At 39.3% G+C, this 10371-nt stretch overlaps 1 protein-coding gene across 1 annotated transcript in view; it reads left to right on the top strand.

The window, feature by feature from the left end:
- The first annotated feature begins 7371 nt into the window (after positions 1-7371).
- Positions 7372-10371, top strand: part of lrriq1 (leucine-rich repeats and IQ motif containing 1) — a 43833-nt gene continuing 40833 nt past the window's right edge. The window contains exons 1-6 of the mRNA XM_042411700.1: positions 7372-7718; positions 7958-8054; positions 8289-8353; positions 8470-8590; positions 9723-9943; positions 10263-10337. Of these exons, the coding sequence (XP_042267634.1) occupies positions 7596-7718; positions 7958-8054; positions 8289-8353; positions 8470-8590; positions 9723-9943; positions 10263-10337 (702 nt within the window). The 5' untranslated portion in view covers positions 7372-7595. The remainder of the gene's footprint in view (positions 7719-7957; positions 8055-8288; positions 8354-8469; positions 8591-9722; positions 9944-10262; positions 10338-10371) is intronic.

Here is a 10371-nt window from a genome sequence, read left to right as displayed (position 1 = left end):
AAGACTAACTATAAATCTTATTTATTTCTATAAATAGCATGTGGTTAATATTTGCTTAGGGGTATTTTATTATATTTTATCACAGGAGTCAAGTCAGCAGAACAGTTCACCATGAACTCCTGAGATCAACTTTGAACTTTCAGGGACGGCAACCATGAACCTATTGACATTGTGCATCACAGACAGTATTTACCCCTAAACAACCAACAAGTCTGTACATTATAAAGAGGTAACATCCTGCAACTGTAATCCAAACCTTTGATGAATTTATATTTAGATGAACTACTGTATTTATAACATCATGGTTCCACGCTAAACTCTTTAACTTAAAAGCCTCCGGTGTGTGCTATTGTCTAGAAAAGCTCTGTTTGCACCCAGGGGAAACAAAGTCTATTTCATGTGCTGTCTGGGAGAAACCTTTCAAAAACAGAAAAGCCTGTGTGCTGCCTGCGATAGGCAATGCGCAGCTCAAACCTGCTTTGATAAAGCAAAAGAAAACAGTCAGTGGTGAGGCAACGGTGACGTTCACCCCAACAGCCTTGATGCAGTTTTGTGCTCTTTCCAGGGAAGAAGAGAGTCAAAATGAGGCAGCGAGGCCATGAGAAGTGCTGATGGCTGGGGTTTGGATGGGTGAATGGAAACACTAGATGGTGATAAATGCTATCAGCTCCAACTGTGTTGTGTCTTGTCTGAGACATAGTGTTCTAGTTTTTAACTCTGGGTTACTCAAGGATGGTTTTTCTCTCCCTCAAGGGATTTTTTTTTTTTGCCACCTTTGTTTCCAAGCAGCCCCCTCTTCTTTTGTACAATAATTTACTTACCACAGAGCTGTAGGTAATGTCCTGCCACCTTGTGTGCCACACAGTAAGTGCAGCTGTTGGCACTGATGACCTTTTGGCTCTCTCATCCTTTGTTACATCTTTACTGCTCTTGTGTGGCCCTGTGCTCTGTCATTATCTCAGCACCAATACAAGATTATTATTACAGGTTCAAATACCAGGAATGTTGGAACTGCAAATCAAGCACTATGGCGGTGGTGATTCACCTTGAGTCTTTGTTGGTGAAGTTTAACTTTCTGCATGTGGTGATTTTCCCTCGTCTGTTTATCCGTTGTGGCAACTGCTGCTCTTGCAACAAGTTCTTCATTTAATTCCAAATAAAACAGAAACATGAAATACATGACTTTAGATTCAATGCAGAAACTATTATAATAGCAAGTGAAGGTTGTGGATATTGGTTGAATTACAATATTACATTGTATCAATCAGCCACAGAGATCAGGAACACTTACTGAATGATAATCAGCCTGATTAGCCTATTACTTAAATCTATAAATAAATAAAAAAGTATCTCAGAATACAGTATAGTCTGATGATAATGGTTGTTGTTATTTCAGTTTTATGTTTCAGTTCAAGGAACTGTATGTTATGGGTCCTTACAACTATTGCATACATGTAGCTGGGTAATATGGTCACCACTCTGGTTATATGGTTACTCTGGTTATAAAAGGAAATTTGGAAAATTTCAAGAAATGACTCATGTGGGTGAGTGGAGCAGGCGGACCCAAATGCAAGAGACGGCAGGCAGGCTGGATACAATGTGGGATTTTTAATGAAACAATACCAAAAGTCACTGGCGACACTAAAACACAGGATCACTAACCTCTGACAAACGCAGACGACTCGACGAGGACTGAACTCAAAACTGGACTATAAATACACTCTAAACTAATCAGGGAATGGGGAACAGGTGACTAGACACAAGGGCAGGCTGGGAGTGATTGGCTAAGGGAAACACAGGGAGCAGGGCAGGGCTGACGAGATTGATACAGGGCAGGTGTGGGGAAGACACAGAGCAGGGCAGGGCTAATGAGGGCAATGCAGGGCAGGTGAGAGGAGTAGCACATGAACACAAGAGGAGAAAACACAGGGAAACCAGAAAACCAAAAACACAACAAGCACAGTCCGACCAATAAAGGCAACCCATATGGCAAAAAAAAGTCCCTCAAAAAGTCCAACACAAAACAGAAAAAGTCTGAGGGCATCTGATGAATATTAACAACCAAGAAATTCAAATGAACAAAAACACAAAGAGTCCAAAAAACAACCCAAAAGTCCATTCAGGATGTGACAATGACTTCATCATTACAAAATGAGATCACACAATTTCTATGATTTTGACTGTAGAGCAGTGCCGCACCATGAAAGTACCGCTGCATGGTAATTTAGTCATCATCATTATGGTAAAATACTATAACACTAGTAATATCTACAGCTATACTGAACTAGCAGTTGCAAAATTAATATGTAAATCCACACACAAACACCTAGGAGTGGCTTATATGGACAAAGTCTGTATTATAATAATTATTACAGAACTGTGTTGATATCAGTATGTTAACAATATTTACTTTGTTGCTGAATCATTTAAAACCACATGTTAAAAAGTGAAACTGTTGATTTAAATGGTTTCCAAAAAAATCATTTTCAAGATATACTGCATGTCCTTAGATATTTAAGATGTTACGCTATGACAGATTTAATCTTATTTCATTCATTCTGACATGAGAACTATGAACCACAAAATTTCAATATGAGGATTTTATAACCGTTATATAATTATATGGAGGGATCATAAACTGACAAAAATATTGAATGAATGCCCAGCCCTGAAGGCACATGCACACATTATGACACACACACACACACACACACACACACACACACACACACACACACACACACATAGACACACACACACACACAGAGCAGTAATGTGGCTCAGGCTCTCGTTGGCTGGAGGTGGAGATGCTTTTTCAAAGAGAGGATTAACTGCTGTAAAGCCTCCTCTCCTCTCTCACTAGGAACTGTCCTGTGACACAAGGCCAAGAACAAGTCATGGGACCTGCAGAGTACATCACAGCACCAGCACCAGACTACGGGCCAAGTGCTCTCTTTTATCCCTCTTTATGGATTGTTTTATCCTCACAGTGTGGTTTGGTGTTTCCATGTATGGCAGTGCAGAGAATTTTTGGAAAATCACAATAAAAGTGATGGTACATCAGAGGGGTGCATGCAGGTGAAAGTACTCCAAATGTAATGCTTCATCTCAAGACTACACTCACAATTTACACTCCACTAGAGTGAAACAGCTATAATCAGGGGCATCATGTAAAGTTTTTTGAGAGTGCACAGTTTCACAATGCGTATGTTAATGCTCACACCAATGCAAGCCGTTAGCAGTAATTATCTGCTTTATGATCAAACTACTATCAGTAACTATCTACAGCTATAATGAATGGCACTTTTTTACACTATTGTATATTGCATTTAAACGACAAGAAAATCTTAGCAAAAGGGCTTTAAACTCAAATTGAATGGCACTTATTTACACTATATTGCATTTAATTGACAAGAAAATCTTAGCAAAAGGGCTTTAAACTCAGAGGTAAGGTTAGCTGGCTAGGTAGCCGGCATCATTGATTATTTGACATAAAGTAAAGAAAGTTCACAAACATGTTGCAACTGTTTTTATTTACTATACACTATTTAACTCTTGAGTCTTCATAAAAAATCTCATTATGTCCAACCTCTGTTTAGTAGGACACATTTCAGTGCTGCAAATTTGTTTTGGCAAAAACTTTAGCGAGCTAAAAAGGACAACAAGCTAACACTACTGTAAGCTAAAACCACTGATGCTAAAGTCACTTTAAATGATGACTTCTACAGCCGTGCAGGTGAGCAGCTCTACTACAGAACTGCTGATACTGTGTAGTGCTTAGCTGGAAGAATTAAATAGCCAACAACCACAAAATAACACTAATATCATGTTACCGGTTTACACCATGTTACTATATTTGAAATAGATAACTAAACAACTCCCCCTCTGCGCTGTCTCAGATTCATTAGCTCAGCTCCGCTGTGGTTAAAGGAAAGGTTCAGAATTTTTCAATTAAAGTCAATTTTGAATTTTCAAGTCTGTGTTGAAACAACAGTCAGGTGCCCATATAAACACTGAAAGAGATTTTCCTCGCTGTAATCATTCCTCCTGTTTAAACTGGCTATTAAAAGATCCCCTTCAAATGTGCTTTCAATGTAAGTGATGGGGGCCAAAATCCACAGCGTGTCATTTTGTGCAAAAACGCATTTAAGAGTTTATCTGAAGCTTTTATGAGGCTTCAGCAGTCTGAGTTAGTCACATCAAGTAGATATCTGCCACGTTTACAGCATTTACAGCTTTTAGCATAAAATATCCCCTTTTTGTGTTTCTGAGAGTGGTGGAAGTATAGTAACAATAAGAGAGACTTTGACCCTAAAAACACTGTAACATTGAAAGATATCTTCTTGATTTGACTTATTTGAACAACTGAAGCTTCAAATTAGTGTCAGATAAACTCTTAAACACATTTTTGCACAGAGGGAAGCTTGTGGATTTTGGCCCCCATCACTTGTAAGTGCATTTTGAAAGGATCTTCTAAAGGCCAGTATAAACAGGATGAATGATTACCCGTCCTTTGGAAAGAATTTACTTACTGCATACTAGTAATAGTAATCAGTGTCATCTAAAAAGGATCAAATTGATTATTTTTTGGTCAGTTTTCCTCATGTGTGAGTGTTTTGTTAAATAGCAAATGTTACATTAAATATTCTGAGAGAGTCAGCAGTGTCTTCAACAGTTTGTCTCAGTCACACACTGCGAGCCATTCTGCCTCGAAACAGTGGATCTCTGTGCATGGACTGTGGCTCGGCACAAAATATTGCATTTAGCCTAAGACATGCTGTGTGCATTTGCAATATTCAGTCCCTTAGTGAACAAAAGAGCTCACATTTCGTTTTGCTCCCGGTTGTCAATGTTACCATTGATAGTTCTGCAGGGAAATACTGTTCTCTGCATGTTACTTTTAGATATTTGCTAAGATGTGTGCAAATGTTTGTATTTGACCTTTAAAACATTGATTAATCCTTGTAATACCACACGTTTACAATATCACTAACGGAGAAGAAGTGTCTTAATGATGAATAAAATGTAGGACTAGGACTTTAACTCAATGAACCAGGAGCAGATCTATTCTTCACCCCCAGCTTGTTAGGGGAAATTCTGATCACAGTAATCCCACAGTCATTTGAAGCAGATTTAGATGTACTAAGGTCACACTGGCAGCGTAGCGATAACTTTGAAAGGCAATGTAAATCTGTGTCCAGGTCCAACCGATTCACCGCTGTTGTCATCCCACTGAAGGAGAGATAATCTCGGTTAGGAGGGTGTTGAGGATGAACTGGGTGAACTGCACCAATTTGAGCAATATTGTGCAGCTATAGTGTGAAGAAACAACGAGATATTGGCTTTGTGAGTGGGAATTTGATTTGACAGCAGATAACTACAAGAATGCAACTTAGTAATGATTAGGCTTACAATGGCATTCGTACAGGATTAGCTTGCTTAAATATTTCCCCCCTCACGTGCACCTAATATGTTTAAACTATCAGGTCTGCATACAAGTCGTCTTACTCTCAGAAGCCTATAATCTGGCTCAGTGCATTGAGAAGAATCATCCGTTTTTCCAGCACTGGGGTGTGAAATGTGAGGTTGAGTTCATGCATGGGAAATATTTTGGTTCTGGGTTGTATTTTCATTCAGGTTATTAGCTAAATTCATGGCAACTAAGTATTCTGAATAGACTAATCCAGATCCACACAAGAGGAAAATAAATGTTGAACACCACAAGTTACTAATTTATTTTATGCATCAGTAATGTCTCATTATCACTAAATCTGTAATTCACAAAGAGTGACTTTACATTATATTGCAGTAGGTGGATGGATGATATTTTGGTTGTGGTAATTTTTCCCTCCAATCCCTCCTTTCGTCAAAGCCCCCAGATGGAAATGATAGGCTTGATAGGTCCAGTGGCTGCCAAGATAATGGCTACAGACGAGTAACAGAAAACACTTGACAGTGTAAACACACGGCTGCTATCCAAACCGCTGCTGCGTTTGGGCCGGAGCCGCCATTGACTGGCATAATCTGCTGTATAAATCTGCAGCTTGGCCCTGTCTGGCTGCTGTCTGGGCTCTCTGCACTTGGACAAAAGCGATGGACACCTTGCCCACTGACAAAGGGCCTGGCCCTAATCGGAGCGGACAAGGCTTGCTGATGGAGCCTTTTTGAGCAATTGAACTTGGTCAATGAATCTTAGAGGACCTAATGAAACATAAGGGACAGGCAGTTTGACTCCAACAACGGGGGGCAGCACCAAGCTGTCCTGTTTCTGGCTGTCAGTCTCAGGACTGAAGTTGTGCTTTGACCCACAATGACCTTTATGAAGGCATGTCTGTTCTGAACCTGTGAAGATTCTAATGGTGTTGACCTTGCAGGCCACATACAGTAAGTGTTGTAGATGTGGTGCCTTTCATTGTCGCTGTGGAATTCAGTTTTGTCCTTTGAAGAGAAAATGAGTCTGATCTGGCGCCATTCTGTTGTTTTGTTTTCCTCCTGAACCGTCACGAGAACGGAGAACAGGCCTTAGTGTGTCTCCGGAGCAAACAGTTTGGGATGGAGGACATGCTGTTCTCCTTTGAAACTTTGAGGAAGGAGACTGGGTTCCTTTTAGTAAGCCCTCGGGAATGTGTATGGGAACCTGTGTGGGCCACTGGAATCTCCTCAAAGAGACAGAATACAGTACGAGTGCAGAGCCTTCACCACGGGAGAGAGGAACCGGTCTTTGTGATGAAATGCCATAGAAAAAGTGTGCATTGTTTACAGCCCAACATATTTTTTGTTCTTCTGGTCTTGTGATTCACCTACAAGGTCTCACTGACCCCTTCTAGCTGGCTGCCCAAAATGCCCACACAAGTCCATGACACTACCTTTTATTTTCAAACAGAGTTGCTGCCACCCTGCAGTACCGCTGTTCTCAGACTGCTCATTGCACAAAAGTGTAACACTAGTTGGCCAAAACAATTCCCTTCTCAAAATGTAAAAAAAAATATGTGTTCTTTTTTTGCTTTCAATATATCTCATAAGATTTGAGGTCTACTAACAATAAATCAAGTTTTATGACAATTTCAAGTAACTTTAAATTGTGAATAAAGAATTCTGCAAGTAAAAGGAAAATAGACAACAGTTCAGATCTGAAATAAAAAAAATGAGTTGAAAAAATTCAGCTATAATAACAAAGATGGATAACTATTCAAAACTATTACAGTGCTGTACTCTTTACAAAGATGAATGACAGTTTCGCTTTCTTTTATGCAAAATACATAAATGTCAGACAACTCAGTACTTTTTTCTAAAAGGGACTTTCAAGCACAAGAGCGATAGTAAAGTTTCCATTTGCCTTTTGCACGATTTGTCCCTTGCGAGGTTCCGTAGTTCACATCGTCTCCATGGAGACTGAAGTATCTCCAAGACGCGAAAGCTTCATTTTGACTTGTTCTGCATGTTATAGCTACTATTAAATTAGCTTTGACGTGCTAAACAGCATATTATTTAGATAAATATGGGCATTTCCCGATAATAACAACAACTCAAGATACATTTCTGACGATAAACGATGTTAACTGAATTGAAAAAAACCTGTCTGACGTTTAAAAACCATGACGGATACTAATGAGATGTGTGCAACAATCATGCGGGAGCTGAATAACTTGGTCATCTCTGATACGGATGAAGGAGAAACTAAAGAAGAGCAGAAGAGCTTTTCATTTCACGAAGAGGAGGTAAGTTAAGACGAGGCCTGGATAACTAACTGTTACTTAAAGAAATAGTTGAAATTAACATTTGTTAATGTTAGCTTGACAGGTGAAGTTCACGCAAGCTAAATGTATTTTATTATGTTTCATGTTGAAATGAATGCTGTTGCTGCTGCGTTTTCTGTTTCCAGTATTCTGTTCATGCTTATTATATATCACTCTTATCATATATGGGCTAATCTAACTAAGTGATTTTCTGACAACAGGCCTCAGATGAAATTCCTCAGTCACTTCTCAGCTACTTTGAAACTTCAAAAAGCAGAGCAGCAGTTTGTGAGAAGCTCATCCTTGAGGAACTTGAAGGTATGGCAGCTTGTTGAATATCAAGCACATCATGCAACATTTTTTTTTGTGCTTCTTTATGCACTGCTTTTCTGTGGTAAACAAGGGAAAGACATTACTGCAGCTTCTCTATTTAAACATGATTTATCAAATGACAAATGTAGCCTGGCACTTTCATGATTCAATCAGTCAACTATTCAGCATTTCTAGATGATTACAATGGAGAAAGACTTTTCCTTCTCGTCTTCCCTTCAGATCTCACTGCATCACATCACACTGAGGACATGAGACGAGGAGACCTGCCTGCTGCACTTGATGAGGTAATGATGACACTGAATGAGCTGGTAATTGCTCCTCATTACAATTCAATGTCAACTCTCTTACCTGTATGACACATCCAAAAATACAACAGCCTTTCTTACATTGCCTCATACAGGTTACGTGTGGCACAGAAAATGCGGAGAACAACACTTTCACTGACACCCGCCTTCTTCCTGCACCCACAGAGTCAGAGGCACTCTTCACTCACAATGTGTCAGTGTGTCACAACAAAGAAGGTACAGTACATAATCAGAAACATGAAGTGAAAATGCTCAGTGCAGTGATGTGTAAAGCCTGCAGGGTGACACAATTTGCACTACAAACTGAGAAACACAAGACTCACATTCATACATCTACTGAAATTTTGTAGATTTAAAAAAAACTTCACATGGTGAAGGCTGGCTTTATTTCAACGACAGCAGAGGAAGAGAAAATTTATCTTAGTTATGTTAGTTAATCTCAGTTATGTTATCTTTTTCATGCTCGTTTTCCAATTAAAAGCATCAACATTTGCTCACAAACTTTGCACTTTAGTTTCCAACTCTGCTCCAGAGCTTGTGAATAAAAAGCACTATTCATGAGCATTATCACATTATCTCCCCAGTATCCTTACGCCAGCATGATAGCATGATATTAATTCAAAGTGAACAAATATAGGTACAAAAGTGATAAAGCATCTCACGTCAGTAGTGCTGAGTGATATGTTGTTATATAATGTCATAATGTTGTGCCTCAATGAGCACTGAGGTGAAAAAGTTCATTGTTACAATCATAAAATCTCATCTGTCATGTACCTACATATCTAAATTGTTTACTTACATTATTCTCTTGAGGTTTATACACATGCTAATGCACCGCTGTGGGTGAAATGTTACTCTTTTCAGTCAAAGTTCAGTCTTCTGTTTCTATAGGAAGCACTTCCATGTTAAATATTGTAGTTAATATCACAGGTAAGATGGAAGTTGATGCTAGATTTCCTCTCTCTCCTCTCTGTTCCTTTTTCATTGCACTGTTGTGGCCTTGTGATCTCCCTGTGCACTAAAACCCTTTATGGTAATAGAGCTTTTGCTCACAAGAGGTCACCATTGTCCTATTTTTTTCTTTCATACAGATCATGTAGTTTAGTAGAATAATGATGAAGGTGAACATACAGAGGATGCGTAACCCCACCTTGTACACAGGGAAGAGGGTTAAGGGTTACATTTCAGAGTAATTTAAAGCTTTTATGCAAATTCACTGTCGACATCATGGTCATTAGACAAAAAAACTTGAAACTGATTGGCCCAAATGCTGCCTCTATCGTACATGTGTATCTCTCTACACTCGTTGTGACAGCTTGAAGTCTGTGAGCTTTTATACTTGTCACAGATGAAGCTGGAACAGATGAATATACAGAGTGTGAGCAACATTTGGCACTGGACACGAGGACCCTCGAGATCTCACTGAATGACGAAGAGAGAAAGAAAAGCGATGAATATGAGGTGGAACGAGAGAGGCAACACCGTGAGGAGATGAAGAAGGAGGAGCGAAGGAGACAAAGAGAGAAGGACTTCCAGGAGGAGCTGAAGAAGATAATGGAGGCAGAGAAGGTGAGTCACTCTGGACTCACCATTTATTCACCATGTTTTGTGTCCTGATTAGTTGAGCAAGTATCTAATCCTCCATTGTGTAGTGAGTTGTCTCATATACGTCCTACTGAAAAAGGGAAACTAGTAATAGTAGTAATAGTAGTAGTAGTAGTAGTAGTCGTAGTAGTAGTAGTAGTAGTAGTAGTAGTAATAATAGTAGTAGAAACTAGTGTGACAAGTATGAATGAGAGAGAGAGATAACTTTGTTTTAAAAAGTGTAAAATGTCACAATGTATGCCATTATTATGTTTATAATGTTATGACTGTTTTCTCTATCCAGCTCCATCAGAAGGAGCTTGAGTTGAAGGGGAAGAGGGCTCAGGAGAAACTTGAACAGGAGTTGTCGATTCAGCAGGTATGTCTGAATCCTCTTGTTGTATTTTTCACCA

Source organism: Thunnus maccoyii, chromosome 5 (genome assembly GCF_910596095.1).
Source record: "Thunnus maccoyii chromosome 5, fThuMac1.1, whole genome shotgun sequence".
NCBI lineage: Eukaryota > Metazoa > Chordata > Actinopteri > Scombriformes > Scombridae > Thunnus > Thunnus maccoyii.
This window is presented reverse-complemented; position numbering and strand designations above follow the sequence as displayed.